At 33.8% G+C, this 18348-nt stretch overlaps 1 protein-coding gene across 8 annotated transcripts in view; it reads right to left on the bottom strand.

The window, feature by feature from the left end:
* LOC115228020 (voltage-dependent L-type calcium channel subunit beta-1) overlaps positions 1 to 18348 on the bottom strand; it is a 306373-nt gene that overhangs the window by 156472 nt on the left and 131553 nt on the right. For 4 of the 8 annotated variants that reach the window (XM_036512593.1, XM_036512599.1, XM_036512603.1 and 1 more), the window contains one exon: positions 421 to 453. The exons of 3 other annotated variants lie outside the window; for them this stretch is intronic. In XM_036512593.1, coding sequence (XP_036368486.1) covers positions 421 to 453 — 33 coding nt within the window. Of the gene's footprint in view, positions 1 to 420; positions 454 to 11301; positions 11728 to 18348 lie in introns of those variants that run through there. One more of the 8 variants, XM_029798736.2, reaches the window with a different exon arrangement.

Below are 18348 nucleotides of genomic sequence, written 5' to 3'. Positions count from 1 at the left end.
TTTATCCACATATGTGTGTGTGTTGTCTACATTTTTGTGTGTCTGATTGGCTATATAACTAATATATAAACATACACACATATATAGACACAAAGATAAAAATATGCATATTCAGGTATACATATGTATAGATATACATATATACAACTGTATGTGTGTGTGTATATACATATATATACACACACACAAATATACACATGTACACACACACACATATATATACATACATACATATATATATATATATATATATATATATAATATATATATATATATATATATATATATATATATATATACATATATGTGTGTGCATATTACAAATGGGCTTTAGTGCCAGTTACAAAACAGAAGCTATCTAATGGAAAAAAAAAAGAAATGAAAATGAATAGGTGCAGAGAAAATATCATATCTACTCACCTTTAAGTACTTGTGAACAAACCTGGCATGCACCTGTCAATGAAAGGTACAGTAAGTACTTCTGCAGGTTTTGGGAACACCAGCCAACAACTGCGAAGGACAGTCACATACAGTGATAATGGATTTGATTTTGTATACCTTTAGACAAGAATTGTTCACTCTGTCTTAGACTATAAACCATTTGTAAATAGATGGTTCCTTTCAAATCCCTCTCTTCGAGAAGAAACTGCAACATCTGTAGTAAAATATCGCTTAAAGCTCTCAGTGGCATTCACGATACAATATCAAAGAAAAAAAACTTCGGCCATCATGTAGCCATACCCCAGTGGCTGGAACCAATAAAAATGTTTAAAACAAAGTCAAAAGATACCCTTCAGTAACCATATTCAGCAATATATTCTCTAACAAGCTTCCTTGAAGTAAAGAAAGCTACGATAAAGAAAATAGCAATTTAATATATCATTATGGTTTTCTTTTAGTGATGCTGTTTTTATTCTGCGTACATTTGACTATCCCTTTGAATATATTACTTATACACTATTGGTACAGCAGAATGAAAAGAATGGTATTAACAACAGTTGTAAGACTCTAAGCATAACAACACCCTACAATTGATGTTCAAATTGTCTACATCGTCTCCTTTACATGTCAAGCTTCATAGCACAGGAATTAAAAAAAATTAAAATGATACATCTTTAAGCTTGCAATTAAATAGCCAAAGGAAGCTCTAAACCACTTTTCTTGCAATGTATATTTCACAAAAAAATGATTTTAGAAAGTGATATCAGGACAAAAATTAATACTTATAAAAGATAAATTAAATAAGGCAGCCTAGAAATTCAAACAATTAAAATTGAATATTTTAGGTTAACTTAGATAATTTAGTTATCTTGCCAATATAGACATCAAAATTTGATTCATTGGTAAATATAGATATACATACAAGTAGAATTTCTAAAATTTCTTCAAATTTAGTACCTTCTTCTGAAATATTATTTGTAATAATTAAAATTAATAATAATTTCTAATACAGGCACAAGACCACTTTTTATAGGGGTGATGTAAACAATTGAAGTATTACATTACTACTAGTACTTGTGTTATCAGCCTTGTGAGGATGAATTGCAAAGTCAGCTATGGTGGGATTTGAAGTCAGAATGTAAGAAGACAAACTAAAATATTTATTGGATTTTGTCAATGTTCTATCAATTTTGCCAGTCACTGCTCTTAAAATTAAAATTTATAATGGGAGAGTAAAGAAAGGTTGGATTGTTACTATAAAGCAAAGTACACTTAAACCTCTATATTTTGTGGCTTTTAGAGCATTACCAGCTACATGTAGATGAAATATCTCTTGGCTTTAAAAATTAAACCAAGTTCTCCTGTACCTCTTTTTAATAAAATTAATATAATAGATTTCCAGGAGATCCAAGCATATATTGGGTCATCCTATAAATAATGCAGTTTTTTCAATTGTATGAACTAAAAGTCTGTATCAACTTGCTATAAAAGCAGGTAGTAATTTTGCCTTGTCCTTATTCATAGTGCAAGTTTTGAAGAATGCAGTTCAATTTAACAGTTATTTTTGCAAAGCTATAATGGAAGTGACAAAGGAGCATATTCAGCATATTTTTGTTTTATGAGTTCAATAAAGGCAACAATGCAATGGAAAGCACAAAGAATATTAATGCAGTATATGGGGATCAGACAATAAGCATAAACCAGTATCAACAGCGGTTCCAGAAATTCCAAGCTGGAAACTACAGCCTAGAAGATGAGCCTGGAAGATCTGTAGAGCTCAATGAGGACATTCTGCAAACCCTGGTGGAACAAAATCCCATTGTAACTGTTGTGGAACTAATAGAGGAGCTTGGATTTGGTCATTCAACCATTCATTGTACCATCAGAAAAGCCAGCAAATTGGGTCAATGAGTTCCTCACAAACTTCCCGAGTCTAATCACACATAGAGAGTGAATGCGTGTTCTTTGCTGTCATGTCTCACAAATGAACCTTTTTTGGACCAAATAGCGACTGGTGACAAGAAATGAGTTTGCTATAAAAATGTCAAGTGCCGAAGATAGTAGGTAGGGAAAGGAGAAACACTGGCACCCCAGGCTAAAGAAGGTCTTCACCAACATAAGGTGTTGTTATCTGTTTGGTGAGATATGAAAGGTTTAGTCCACTTTAAACTTTTAAACCCAAACCAAATAATAACAAAGGAGATCTACTGCGAACAGCTTGAGCAGCTTAAGTCAGCACTAGATTAAAAAACAACTATCTTTGGTTTCAAGATGAAAGGTGTGCCACATACAGTGAGGATGACATTCCAAGTGCTAGAGCAGTTTGAATGGGAAACGATGCCCCACTGCAAAGTCAAGTTATATAGTGTAATAGTTCTGCAAACAGTTTTGTAAGGCAATAAAACAGGGGATATATTAGCAAAGGTGACCAAGAAGCTAGACACATTTCACCAATAATATCCATACAAAGTCCTCAAAGTCACCTGATGATACATACATATATATACAGTGGGCTTCTTTCAGTTTCTGTATATCATATCCACTCACAAGGTTTTGGTTAGCCCAAGGCTATAGTAGAAAACACTTACCTATGGTGTCACACAGTGGGACTGAACCCAGAACCATGTGGTTGGGATGCAAACTTCTTTCCACACAGCCACATAATTACTTCTTTTGACACAGTACTCAAATCAGGAGTCTACATATGGTTCTGTGGTTGAGAAGTTTACTTTGCAACCATGTGGTTCTGAGTTTGATCCCTGTGCACAGCACATTAGATAAGTGTCTTCTGTCATAACCCTGGATCAATTCAAGACTTGTAAGTGAAATAGGGTATGCAGAAACTGTAAAGAAGTCCAATGGATAGGTTATACTTGTTGTAGACTTAATCCTTTGCATGGCTTAGCACAATAATCTGGGCCTTAGATGCTTTTAGCAGAGTCTGCTCTGCTCTAGACATTCAGGTTAGGTTTCCAATGTAAAGATAACCTTTCTTCCTCTCTCTCATGCACGCACGCATGTACACACGCATGCACACACAAATGTAATCTGAATTCAGTGGCTGACAACAAACAGATCAACTACAGAATATTTAACACTAATCAACATGAAACTAAAAAAAAAAACAATTAAAAGCACCACACAAGGAAATACAATTTTACCTCAGTACAATAAGAGAGAAGAAAAAGTCCATAAAGAGCACTGTTTCCAAAACATTAAATTGGATTGTTTTTCAAATGCAAAAATGAGTTATTCTTCATAAATTGATTAGAACATATGGTCATCTGAGGTTGCTCAGTTTGTAAAAAGTAATGATGGAGTGAAACTTGATCCTTGGGTATTCAGAAACACACATGTAAACATATACGTATACATATTGTTTTGCCTTGTCTTGGACCCTGAACTCCTGATGCAGCTGGGGTGCCATTGTGATATTTGTAGTGTTTTTAGCACAAGAAGGAATGATTTGATGCAGATACAACAAATAACTGGATCAAAACAATGTTAGGGAGATATCTATACAACCTGGTAAAACAGCCATCCTTATTGTACTCAGTGCTTTTAGATTCTATTGATAGTGAGTGTGATGTACAACAGGAATTGAAGTCCATGAAGACTCATTTTTGGTAGGATGGCCATCTTTCTACATCAGTATGAATGATCTATTCAAGTTGCATGTTCACATCATGTAGAACTTGTAACTGGCAGATGGGCACAAGCACACCATTCTGAGAAGCTACATTTATTGACCAAGGCTCTTGCTTTTGTAACATGGATACAAGAAGCCTGGAAGAGTTCTGAAACCAATATAGCAAAGTCTTTCAAAGAATGCAGCATTACAAATGCACTGGATAGCAATGAAGATGACACCCTTATTGAAGAACGAGATTAAAATGACTGTAGATGACAATGATATTGAAGGTGATCAAGACAATGACACTGACAATGTAGACAATGATGTCACGGCATCTATCATTGGCACAGACAATAGTGAAGCAGATTTCCTCACTTTTAAAAAACGGTAAACCACCACCACTATTAGAAACATAAACTGTTAAATTTATGAACAACAGTTGTGCATGTGCATTGAAAATAAATGTCTAAGCTTTAATTGAATTTGGCAAATGGAAAATCTAACCAAAACTGAAAATGATCAATTTGCTAAAATGTGCTTAATGTCATTACTTAACATCATTGCTTGTTATTACAGTATTGTTAAAACTCACATTTGATTAAAACATTTTAAACCACTCCAGTATTTCAATATTTGTTTCCTACAAATGTAATTTCGTGGGACGTAAATTGTGTTGACACTGATAATGACATAGGCAGTATCTATGTATAGTATGAAGTCACACATATCTTAATGTGAATTTCTGTCATGATAAAAATGAAAAAGTAGTATTCTGTTGCTACCAATGTCTATTTTATTTTCTGATTATTTCATATCAAAAATACACAAAGAAATTTTTATGTATTTAGTTAGACATTGATCGATACAATCTATAATGCAGTCAACTTTACTGTGGACCATTGTTTGTAACCATTATGCAACAGGTATCAGCATTGTGCAACAGGTATCTTGAATGCATACTTGTGAAATACTATGAATACTTAATATATTATCACTATGTAGCAACAAATAACAGTAGTACTGTAATTCAAAGTCTTAGTTATTAATCAGTTAGCTTGGGCAGTAGGTATAACTTCAGGTCATACAGCTCCTCATTTTTAGATTTAAAAATAAGAAAAAGACTGTGTATTGTATTCAAATTGTGGTTGTGTGTGTGTGTGTGTGTGTGTATGTGTGTGTGTGGATGCTTAGCTTTCATTTACAAGTAAGTATGACCTGGTAGCTTATTCTATGATTTCCTTAATTATTTTAGGTGCCTGTGTAGTTGTGAGTCGTCCATTTGTCTCTCCCACCTTTGATCTAGCAAAACTTGGAAGATGTGACAGTTGAAGGGAGAGAGGCCTGAGTCAGCAACATAGACTGAAGCAACATGAAATGCTGTGCCTTGCTTAAAGACATGAGATGCTACCCAGATGTGGAATTGAATCCACAACATAATGATCATGAACCCAACACCCTAACTACTAGGCTACACCCCTTTATATAAATATATTAATTCAAATATATAGCATTATAGATCTGCTTCAGCTGATCTTACAAATTGGTGTGGTTTATTGTAGTTGTGTCTCATTTTCTACAGTAACTTAGCAGCTTGGCAAATAAATATCAATGGAATAAGTTACCAGACTCAAATAAGAAATGATTTGAGGTTGGTATATAACTATTTCTAAATACTGATATATTTCTATCAAATTCAAGTATTAAATTCTATGATTCAGATTATTATTTTATATAAATGATTGAATAAACTTTTTAGAGGTGTTTCACTGCATGGCTGTAGTTCAATGACTAAAATCAGTAAAAGAATAAAAGAAAAATGCATGTACTACATAAGAACATAGCTAAGTAGGTAGGTAGATGTGTAGTACACATGTACATACATACATTGGTATGTAGGCAGGTAGGTAAGCATATAAGTAGGTTGGCAGGTAAGTGTACCCAATGTAAACAGGTGCACAAGAAATCCCTATATGGTGTACCCAATGTAAACTATAGGTGCACAAAACATACAGTGGTATCACACTCAGGCTGACAGAGAACAACTTCATATGTAGCAAATACATAAGAATTGTTAGCAAACATAGCACTTGTAAAAGAAATTTTTAGACAGTTCTCTAGAAATATTTGATAGCTTCTGTTACCTAAGTGGCCTAATTAGCAGTGGGAGAGAGTGCTTTGAAGGCATAGTAGTCAGAGAAATAAGAAGAGAGAAAAAGTTCAGGGATCTTTAACCTTTGCAAACAGTGAAGGGTAGATTACAGGATGCTGTGTACAAAATGTAATGTTGCATGGTAGTGAAATATGGGCACTAAATGTGGAGGCTGGAAACAAATGTGAAAATCTTGGTATTTTCCAAGCCAAATTTTGAATTTTATATCTTTTATAATTCACCTGAAGAAAATGGTTTTTACATGATGTAACCAGTTTATTCATTAATAAAAAACATGCCTGAAACAGCTGTAGTTACCCTTAAACTACTTATTTTCTTTCTTTATGTAAACACCACACCTGGAACTTCCCTATGTTGGATCTGGAACTTGCAGTGGATCATGAAACTGCATACGAGCCTGCGTGCGTGTATAATTTCATATATATGTATATCTATATGGATGTGTATATTAATTTGTTTATATGCATGTATTAGGATATGTGTTAGGATATGTCCATACACACATTGGTATATGTGTGTGTTTGTATAAGGTATATATACAGCTTATACTAATCTCAACCCTAGCTTGATGTCCTTGTTTTTAAAATGCCTTGATTCAAATGAATCCTACAAACAATTAATTATCTATCTATTTATCTATCTACCTGTCTATCTATCTAATATATATATATATATATATATATATATATATATATATACATACACACACATATACATATATGTGTGTGTGTGTGTGTGTGTGTAAGCCAAGTGAGATCATAGTTGTGGCCAAAGCTAGTGTTGTGTAACTGACCCATTGTTGGACTTCAATTATTAGACAACATGTTGGGCTTGTGAAGACCTAACAAACTGAGTGAAATTGTAGTCTTGGTACCTATGCTGGTGGCACATAAAAAGCACTGTCCAAGCATTGGACCCCATGGAGGCAGTCATAGGTGACCAAGACATTTGGTGATATACTGTGCTTGTGTAGACTAGTCAAGCAAGTGAGACCGTAGTTGTGGCCGATGCTGGTATCAGATCATTGTCACCCATGCTGGTGGCAAGTAAAAAACACCCAATACACTCTTGGAGTGGTTGGCATTAGGAAGGGCATCTAGCCATAGAAACCTTGCTAAATCAGATCAGAACCTGGTGCAGTCCCCCAGCTTACTAGTTTTCGATCAATCCATGCCAGCATGGAAAGGAGACATTAAATGATGATGATGATATATATTCATATATATATTCGTGTATATACATAAATTCATATGTTGTGTATATATAGGTACATATGTATGTATGTATGTATGTATATATGTATGTATGTATGTATGTATGTATGTATGTATGTATGTATGTATGTATGTATGTATGTATGTATGTATGTATGTATGTATGTTATTATATGATAATGAGCTTAGTGTATTTGTTCACTGTCATGTCAAGGAGATAGGGTGGAAATAGTGTAGGAGCCTATCAAAGAACAAATAGAGAGAGTGAATGGCAGTGGAACTGAACAGATTGTGAATGGAAAGATAAGGTGTTTCTCTTCCATACTTAACTGAAGTAGCTAATAAAGAGTAAGAGAATTTAAATGAAAGTAGACTTTAGCAAGAGGTGTAACAAGGAATGCCCCAAATGCTCGACATTCCTTACACACACACACACACACACACACACACACACACACACACTCACACACACACAAGTGAGTGAAGAAATGAAAGAAAATAGCAATCAATACATTTGCTAGGAGTTATATTTTTAATAACAATTTGATTCTAAGCCATATCACTTAAAATTTTATGTGCATGTAGTACACATCCATCTCACCAATGCTAGAAACAGTCTGAGAGTTTTGAGAAAAATTCAGGATGGTTTCTAGGCATCAGGCCTCTACTGGTTAGCTCAGGTCATATGGTGTTAAAATAGCTGATGTTGCTTTGATAGCATTAATATCACATGACCTGAGATGACCAATAGAAGTCTAACACCAAGAAGATAACTTGAATTTCTCTCAAAATTTTCACTCTGTTTCTAGCATCTGATGAGTTGGACATGACCTCCATGTCCACAAAACTATACATCACATGAAGCTGAATACATATATTCTTACAACCAAACATACATAACTATAAATGCTGCCTGTAGCAGATTAGATTCTGCCAATTCTAAAATATGTCCAAAACATAATGTATCTTGTGATGGTGCCACAACAATTCATCAGGAGTTGAGATATGGACTATTGGGATGGTATGGTCATGTACTACAGATGGATGAGGAGAGCTGTGTGAAGAAGTGCCACTCCCAAACAGTTGAAGGAATCCGGGGTAGAGGTAGACCCAGGAAGACATGGGATGAGGTGGTGAAGCATGACCTTCAAACGTTGGGCCTCACAGAGGCAATGACAAAAGACTGAGACTTCTACAGATATGCTGTGACTGTAGAGACCCGACAAATAAAGTGAGTTCACGGCTGTATCCTACACCAGTTTCACATAACCAGCCCCAGCTCATTCAAAAGTACCTTGGCTCATAGAGCAACATGCTGTGCTTGAGGAGACCTATCAAGTCAAGTACATCAACATCAAAATGAAAATCAAATGGAAATTGTAGTTGTGATCCCCATGCTGGTGGCACATAAAAAGCACCATCCGAACATGGCCGATGCCAGCGCCACCTTGACTTGCTTCCGTGCCGGTGGCATGTAAAAAGCACCCACTACACTCATGGAGTGGTTGGTGTTAGGAAGGGCATCCAGCTGTATAAACACTGCCAGATCAGACTGGAGCCTGGTGCAGCCTCCTGGCTTTCCAGACCCCAGTCGAACTGTCCAACCCTTGCTAGCAAGGAAAACGGATGTTAAATGATGATGATGATGATGATGATGATGATGATGATGATGATGATATATATTGCACAGAATATATATACACACACAGAAGTGTGTGTATTCTTGATATATTTTAAATCAAACAATTTTGGTGAAATCCAGTAAGTTTTTTGAGTAACTAAACCAATAATTATGAATTAAACCATTTCAATGTTGAACTATTTCCGAATCCACTAGATAGATTAGCACAGCTTGTAAAAACCTATGTTCAACAAACAAGACATCATACCATAATGATTGCACAATATGGATTTCCTTTCACTGCCATGTTTTTGGTATCCATTATTTTTACTTATTACAGTCTTGGACTATGACCATGCTGGGGCACCACCTTGAAAGGGTATAGTCAAACAAATCAATACCTGTACTTATTTTTAAGCCTGGTACTTATTCTATCAGTTACTTTTTGCTGAACTGATAAGTTGCAGGAACATAAACAAACCAACACCAGGTGTCAAGCAGTAGTGGAAGGAAGGGCAAATACAAACACAAAGACAGACAAGCATAGATGTATACATATGCATACATATACATATATATATGTATATATATATATATTTATGTATGTGTGTATATATATACACACACACACATAAAATATATACATATATATATATATATAAACATACATACACATATATATGTACATATATATATATATATATATATATATATATATATATATATATATATATATATTTATACACACACACACACACACACATACAAACACAAATATTTGGTGGGCTTTCAGTTTCTGTCTACCAAATCCACTCACAAGGCTTTGGTAAGCCTCAGGCAAAGGTGGAAGATACTCGTTCAAGGTGCCATGCACCTATATATGCTTATGTGTTTTTTTTATAAAAGCATAACATAAATCAACAAGATTAGATGACTATTGTTAATAGAACAATGTTCTCAGTAATCAATAATAACCATGATAATGTCAATGAGAATTATAAACCCAATAAAAAATAATGTTATTTAAATTACTTTATATACATAACAACTTATTAAATAATATGCGTAGTAATTTAATACTGATTTCTAACAGGCGCATAGCAGAAATTTTGAGTGTGAGAGGAGTGGAGCAGATTAGATTTACTCTACCACTCAGTTAGTACTTATTTAATGAACAACAAAGTGATGAAAGCAATGTCAATCTTGGTAGAATCTGAACTCAGTACATATAGGTATACAACTAAAAACTGTAAAATACACTACCAATTTTGCCACTGGTATGTACTAATTTAATTATCTTTTATATTTTAGTTATTTCAGTTCCTTGACTGTGACCATGCTGGGGTACTGTCTTGAAGTTTTTTTAGCCAAACAAATCAACCCCAATACTGATTTTTGTTAAATCCAGTACTTATTCTATCATTGCCTTATGCTAATCAACTAAATTACATGGATGTAAACAAGCCAATACTAGTTATCAAGCAGTGATGAAAGACAAACACAATGTATCACACACACACAGATAAATAAATACATGCATATATTAGATATATATACATGATGGGCTTCTTTTAGTTTCCATTTACCAAATGCACTCACAAAGCCTTGTTTGGCCTGGATCTACAGTAGAAGACATTTGCCCAGAGAGCTACTAAAAAACTAAATACACTTGTCGTCTACTTTGGATAAAACAGTTATCAATAAAAACTCACATTTTGAAGGATCACACCAATTTTACTGGGTTCTTAAGAGGGCCTTAATAAACCATAACAGATAACTTTCTCCCAAATCACAACTTGAATTTAATTATCCCACTACCACAACACCAAAAAGCTACATAAATATATTAAGAACAATAGTTTTTCTCAAAAAGGTTAGTTTTAAATTTCAATTAATTTTGTTATTTCTGTATATATTCTAAAAGTAATATAAGTTATTTTCATTATAATTAAATTTTTAAAATCACAAAACTTTTAGCTTACTATATCATAGTGACAAAATAAACAAAATATGAAGATATGCACAGTTTGAAAAAATATTATTTTAAGAACAAACTATAAATATCGTATTTAGATATGTTAGTTTTATGTGCAGTAAATTTGAATATGCAAATAAAATAAGTTTTTGGTCATTGCAATAAAACAATTAATTGGATTCAAAGTCAAGGTAAGTTTCATATTATGAAGGTTATAACCACTAGCAATGATTTATATATACTTACACGACTTGCTTGTCTTCTATTGAATTCAACCATTTTAACTGATTTTCTTTTATTCAAAAAGCTGATAATCCAAGAGGTCTAAAATTATTTTCTTAAAATTTGCCAAACGTAATATATCCAACAAAAACTGTTTGCGAACTGATCTATGAAGAGACACAAAAACTAGGTTTCTTCATCATCATTCCTGACATAGCCACAGTACCATAAAGTGTGAAACAGGTAAGTCTGGAACACTATCAATGTATTGGTAAAATGATATCAAATTTGTCTTTGTGTACAAAGTACTTTAATGTCTTCAAGAAGTTATAGAACGAAATCTTGTTTGTTCGAGAAAGTAATATTCAATTAATATTTCTCACACTTTTTAATATCTTGTTGGTTTACCAGCTGAAACTATGTAGATGTGTGTATCCTTCAACCTCACTTCACTCTACTGCTATGATAGGTGAGAGTCTAAGTAGATAACATACACACAGAAGGCTTTTACTATAGGGGAGTGGAAGAAGGGAATAAGATGGAATGCCAGTCAAAAGAGAGAAATAAGATCTTCATCAGTGTTACTCCTACTGATGACTAAATAGCAGTTAGTTCCTCACCAAACTTAATCAGTAACCTATCTTGCCTGTGTAAGATTTCACAGTTGCTTGTTGTGTAACTTTATATACCAAAATGGCCTACAGAATTAGAAATGCTGCTTTCATATAAATTTAGTTTGGTGTGGAAATATATAATTGTAAATATTTAAATAATTTTTCTTATGTAACATATTTATAGTATATAAAGGAAAAACATTATAAAATCCAAACAAAATTATAAAGTAAAACAATGAACTGTTATAAAACTGCTCTCACTACTGCTGGCACAGTCACTCATAGCATAATAGTATATTTGTTCTTATGGTATTGTTACACCAAGAGAACAAATACTCCATGTTATCCAAAAAAAATTAATGTGGGCAAGAAATTAAAACAACAATTTAGATGATATAAAAAAATAACAACAATGATATCTAATTTTGATTCAAAGCCACAAATTTGTAGCAAAGGTGTATAAATTCAATTATATCAAACCAAATATACTTCTAGTATTCTTTTTAATAATTGTAGAAGCATTAAAGGCAAAGCCAGGTGCACCAAAATCTAAACTGAAAATGTATAGGCATTTCATTCTAGTATTCTACTATTTCTACCATTTCACTACACTCACATTTTCTTACAAGGCCAGAAATTTGTAAAAGAATATATTTTCTTCATTCAATCCCAAGTATATTACTTGTATGTAATTTATTGAGCCTGAAAGTAAGGACAGGTGTACTTGATAAAAATTGGTCGACTGTGAAAGGATTTGAACTCAGTAAATAATGAAATACTACTTGTAATTAAATACTGCTGAAAGACATATTTTCTGGCACTCTACCAATTCTGTCATATAACATGAAGGGACATAACTAAATAGTGTAAAACATTTAGTTTGGTTCTTCATCAACTCTACCACTTCATGATCCAAATAATAATAATTATAATAGTTTCTAACTTAATTACAAAGCCAGACATTCTGATAGAAGAATATAGTCAATTTAGTCAGATATTGTACTTGACATGCACTATTTTATCAAGCCCCAAAGAAAAAAGGGCAAAGTTGATACCAACAGGATTTGAACTTGGAATATAAGGAAATGTAACTAAATACTATTGATTTTGTCATATATCCAAAACTATTTCCATACTATCAACATCAGGTGTACACCTTATTACATGCTATACTAAAAATTAAGATGTTATGTAACAATGCATTTATGAGGTTGAGTCATTGTAAATATATATAGAATATGGGGAATCGAAATTTGTGGAAATTTTTTTTTAACTGAATTGAATGGTAGATTATAAAATGTTTGCTTCAGTGTTTATGTCATTTATACATGTTCCTGTGAAATGTTATAAAACTATAATTGGTATACAAGAAACCAAGTGAAACTATTATGGTAGAACACAATATTCTATTTTTGTCATGTGTATTTGCAATAACTGTGTTTGTAAGGGGTGGTTATACAGTTTGCTTAAGGAATGTCATAATTTGCTTTCCAGGCCTTTATTAGAATTAGTCTTTATTAGATGTTGGGTCTTGCTTATGATACATAATAATATATAATAATGAACTAATTGTTTACAGTGCTTAGGTGCACTACAACTCATCAGATAAAGTAACCAAAAGTGGATGAACAGTACATAGAATAATGCACAAGAAGTGAATAGTGAAGGAGTTGTTTAAAAAAAGAAGGGGCTATCAGATGTACTGCTGGCAAATTTTGGGAATCATGAAAGTTTTGAAGGATGTAGTTTCCTGACAGCTAACAGCTGATGCAGGTATTTTATTCTATACTTCAGCAATTCAGGGAGTGAAAAAATGTTTCTGAAAGTCATGGGTGTTCTGTTGTGCTTTGATTTTGTAAACATGTCCATGAATGTCAGATATATGGAATTCAAAAAAGTGCCCAAGGTTCTTGTTGGAAAGATGGTGGATAATCTTGTGGATGTCTACCAAGTCAGTTGCCAGACATTGGAGCTTCAATGTATCCATACCCAGTGAAGCAAGGTGTTCAGAGTATGGTAGATGCCTGATGGCAGGTCTTTGTCTGGTTGCATGTTTCTGAACAGTTTCCAGGAGATTGACACACTAAGCAATCAATCTAGACTGGTGATGCAAACTCTAAGTGTGGATATATCATAATCATATACAGCTTTAAATAGATATATAGAGAGCAACTGGCAAAGGTCTTATGGAGTGAGGCTAAGACACTCTTAGCCTTCTTGACAATTTTAGAGATGTAGTTTGTCCAGTGCAAATCACTATTGACAATAATGCCCAATTCATGTTCACCAGCAGACTTCTCAAGTTTGGTGTTGTAGAGAGAGTATGTAAAAGTTGGGTTTTCCTCCCAAAATGCATGGTGGTGCACTTTTCCACAGCCAGCTTGAGTTGCCAGTCAATAATCCATTGTTGCCTTATGTCCAGGTCTAATTGCAGTAAAGGTCTATAACATAGAGGGTCTTTTTTTATCTCAAGGCATGGCTTGATGTCATCTGCATATTTCAAAACTTTAACATTCTTCACAATGCCTTTTTGTCATTAGTGTGTGTTTGTGTGTGTGTGTGTGTGTGTGGTGTGTGTGTGTGTGTGTGTGTGTGTGTGTGTATATGTGTGTGTGTGTGTGTGTACGTGCGTGCATGTGTTTCATTTGTTTGTATGAATCTGTGCTTCTCCAAAAATTACTGAGCTACAAGTAGTGACATTGCTTGCATTTCTTGTCATCAAATCATCCACTGACTTCCCACATTTAAAGATGTGTGAAATAAGAGATCACTTACTTAAAAACAGATAAGAGTTAGTGACAAGAATGGTATCTGGCTGTAAAATATGGCCTCAATAATATATTCATCTAACTCATGTTAACATAAAAAAGTGGAAGTAAAAAGGAACAAAATGAAAACAAACTATCATCAAGTAATGCTGGTGCTCATTTTCCTATGAAGTTTTCATGTAGCAGGTGTCTCCGATTATTTTTTCCCATTCATTCATATATTTTGTCCTTTCTCATAAGCTAAATTGAAAACAGCATTCACACAAATGTTTTAGTATGTTTTTAAATATTGAATAAAAATTCAGATTTAGTTTATAGCTATAAAACACTATAAATTTTTCTAATCATTATTATAAAGTCTTAACAAAAATGTATCTTTTTTGTAATAAGTTTTTATTATATCTTAATACAGGCACTCATAAAACTAGTTTGTTTCTCACATATTCCTAATGAAGATCTTCAAATTCTACAGAAAATGTATGTTGCATATTGAATACATTCACCAGCATGCATTAAATCTTAATATTTTTATCACTTAAACGCTTTTCTTCATTTCAACTGGGTTTACATTTAGAAAAATCAATAGTAATTGATAACGTATGATAAAGATTAAAAGTTTATTAGATTATGAAGTAGATTGGAAAATTATAAAATTAAATTTTAATATTAATTATTGAGAAAAAAATAATTAATAAAAACCATTGTTCAAGAATTGTTGCAAATATGACAGGAAGAAAGCATTTGGATATCATTAAGAAATTGTGATTATCAAAGTTTTCTCAACAACGAAGCCACATTTAGAAACAGAATGAAGAATAAGGAAGCACTTTACAGAATTGAGGAGATTGGTACCTACTATAAACCTGAGTCACAATATGAATTATTTTCTGTGCAGCACCAGTAAATGAAATAAAACCTTACACAATTGAAACTAGAAGATATGGCAGAATTGTCAATTCTTCTAGCTAGCTTTTTATGAGTTATTTTTCGGCTCCAAGTCAATTTTGACAGAGTAGACCTAAAAACAAAGGGATACTAGCTATGACCAGTCCATATTATTTAAGGGTTTCTAAGACTACATAATCCAACATGTCCTTCTCTTTTTCATGATGGTAAGGAGCATTAAGGGATGTTTGGCTACTATTTCTAGCTCAAGCAACTGCATAGGAGTTCTCTCCATTGACTATAAGTTTCATCAATCTGGTAGGCATTAGATTTAATGTTAAGCTGATGCACATATCAAGTGAGAATATTAATTAAAAGTGTATGACTATCAGCATATATAATTATCATTCTTTCATTATTAATATCACCAGAATCACTAAAACCAACTTTATAACCAACAAGAATAATACTATCAAAGACAGGATGTAAACATAATTTTTGGATAACTGACAAATGGTTAGGGCTTTTATTTCTCCAGGTAAAACAATACCTTTCTGCTTAAAAAGTGCTAAAAAAAAACCATTATTTTGTGTTTGTGACATATCTATAAATTTATAATTAGACATTCATATATGTCCATGCTGAATTTCACCCTAACATAAGCTTACAAGCTTACCACTACTACTCAATAACATTATCAATAACCAACTCCATTAGTTTCCTTTGAATGTCAAAAAATAATAGATTATATTTTTTCTAGACAATTCCATTGTAGTCTTCTTATGTGAAAACATTAACCCTTTAGCATTCAGATTCCTTTGCCAAATGTAATGTTTATTTATTCACATTGTTTTGAATTGTTCATGTATTATCTCATAGCATTAAGATTTCAATGGTGTGATTGTTTATTTTTAAAATAGCACTGTAAGGTAGGTATGAGAAGCCAGATTTGGCTGATTTGAAGATAAAACAGGTAGGATATTTTGGCTAGATATGGCTGGTTTAGCCCTTTAGCTTTCAGATTATTCTATCAAATGTAACATTTATTTATTAACATTCTTTTGAATTTATCATATGATAAGACTAACATTGTAGGGTAAGTCTGAGAGGCTGGATCTGGCTAATTAGAACATAAAGCAAGTAGAATATTTTGGTCAGATATGGCCAGGTTAAATGCTAAAGAGTTAAACTTTGATACTGCTAACCACCAAGTTACTTATCAGTTTCTAACTAATCTGATATTTTACAACTACTGAGTGCTTTTCTCTTTGTTTTGTTTTCTCTTTTTTCTTTATTTTTGCTGTTTTTTTCTTCTTCACTCTCTATCTTGTAAAATTCCTTAGAGTGCAATGGCTGAGAGAAATAAGAGCTTGCAACTCATCAGCCGAGAAACTGACACCTTATTCACTCAGCCATTGCAATTCCTCAATTTATATAATCTCATTGGCAGTAATTACTAAGAGTAATTAAAAATCATTTTAGGATTTGTTGTTTCAGAGGGAAATTTTTCTCATCAAGGCTTGATGAAATTTGAATTTGTTTTTTTATTTCTTTCCAAATTTTGTTGTTTCTTACACATTGAAATTTTGAAGAAAACAATAGTGAATAAAATAAAAATAAGTTAAACAATTACAAAAATAATCATAAAATAGTCAGCAATGGAATAAAAAAAACACAGCAGCTCTGAAAGCATTAACAATATTTGCAAGGTAGGTTCAAGTTATCACTCTATCAATATTTGTCTTCAGATGTTTCTATTCATTTACCTGTTTTCCTGAGCTGGTACCAATAAAAGTAACAATGCCTCAGTAAAACAGGAAATTTCCAAAATGTAATTTCAGTATCAACTCCAGTAAAATATTAATGATAAATAACATCATACAACAACAATAACAGCAGTATTAACAATAGCATACTTATCTTATACATATACAAACATAAATACACACACACACACTTGTGGCTGCATGGGTAAGAAGCTTGCTTCCCAATCATGTGGTTTGGGATTCAGTCCCACTGAACAACACCTTGGGCAAGTATCTATAGTCCTAGGCTAACCAAAGCCTTGTGAGTAAACTTGGTAGATGGAAACTGAAAGAACCCCATTATATATATATATATATATCATCATCATCATCATCATCGTTTAACGTCCGCTTTCCGCGCTAGCACGGGTTGGACGGTTCGACCGGGTCTGGGAAGCCAGGGGCCGCTCCAGGCTCCAGTCTGAATCTGGCAGAGTTTCTACGGCTGGATGCCCTTCCTAACGCCAACCACTCCGTGAGTGGATTGGGTGCTTTTTACGTGCCACCTGCACAGGGGCCGGAGGGTCCGGCATCGGTCACGATCGGTTCGAGCTTTTAACGTGTCAGCGGCACGGGGGCAACGAGGTCCGGGGTACTTTGGGGATCGGGGTACTTTGGGGATCCAGGGTACTTTGGGGATCCGGGGTACTTAGAATGGGTAGGGGGTAAGTGGAATTGCTGCAGAAAGCATCCCGGGTCTTTGTAGTCACAGCATATCTCCAGAGATCTCGGCCCTTCGCCATTGCCTCAGTGAGGCCCAATGCTCTGAGGTCATGCTTGACTACCTCATCCCATGTCTTCCTGGGTCTACCTCTCCCCCTGATACCTTCAACTGTTTGGGAGTGGCACTTCTTCACACATCTCTCTTCATCCATCCGCAGCACATGACCATACCATCGCAAGCATCGCTCTTGCACACCACATCTGATGCTTCTTATATCCAGCATTTCTCTCAGGATGCTTACACTCTGTCTTGCGTGCACACTGACACTACACATC

This window comes from Octopus sinensis, linkage group LG2 (assembly GCF_006345805.1).
Source record: "Octopus sinensis linkage group LG2, ASM634580v1, whole genome shotgun sequence".
Taxonomy (NCBI): Eukaryota; Metazoa; Mollusca; class Cephalopoda; order Octopoda; family Octopodidae; genus Octopus; species Octopus sinensis.
This window is presented reverse-complemented; position numbering and strand designations above follow the sequence as displayed.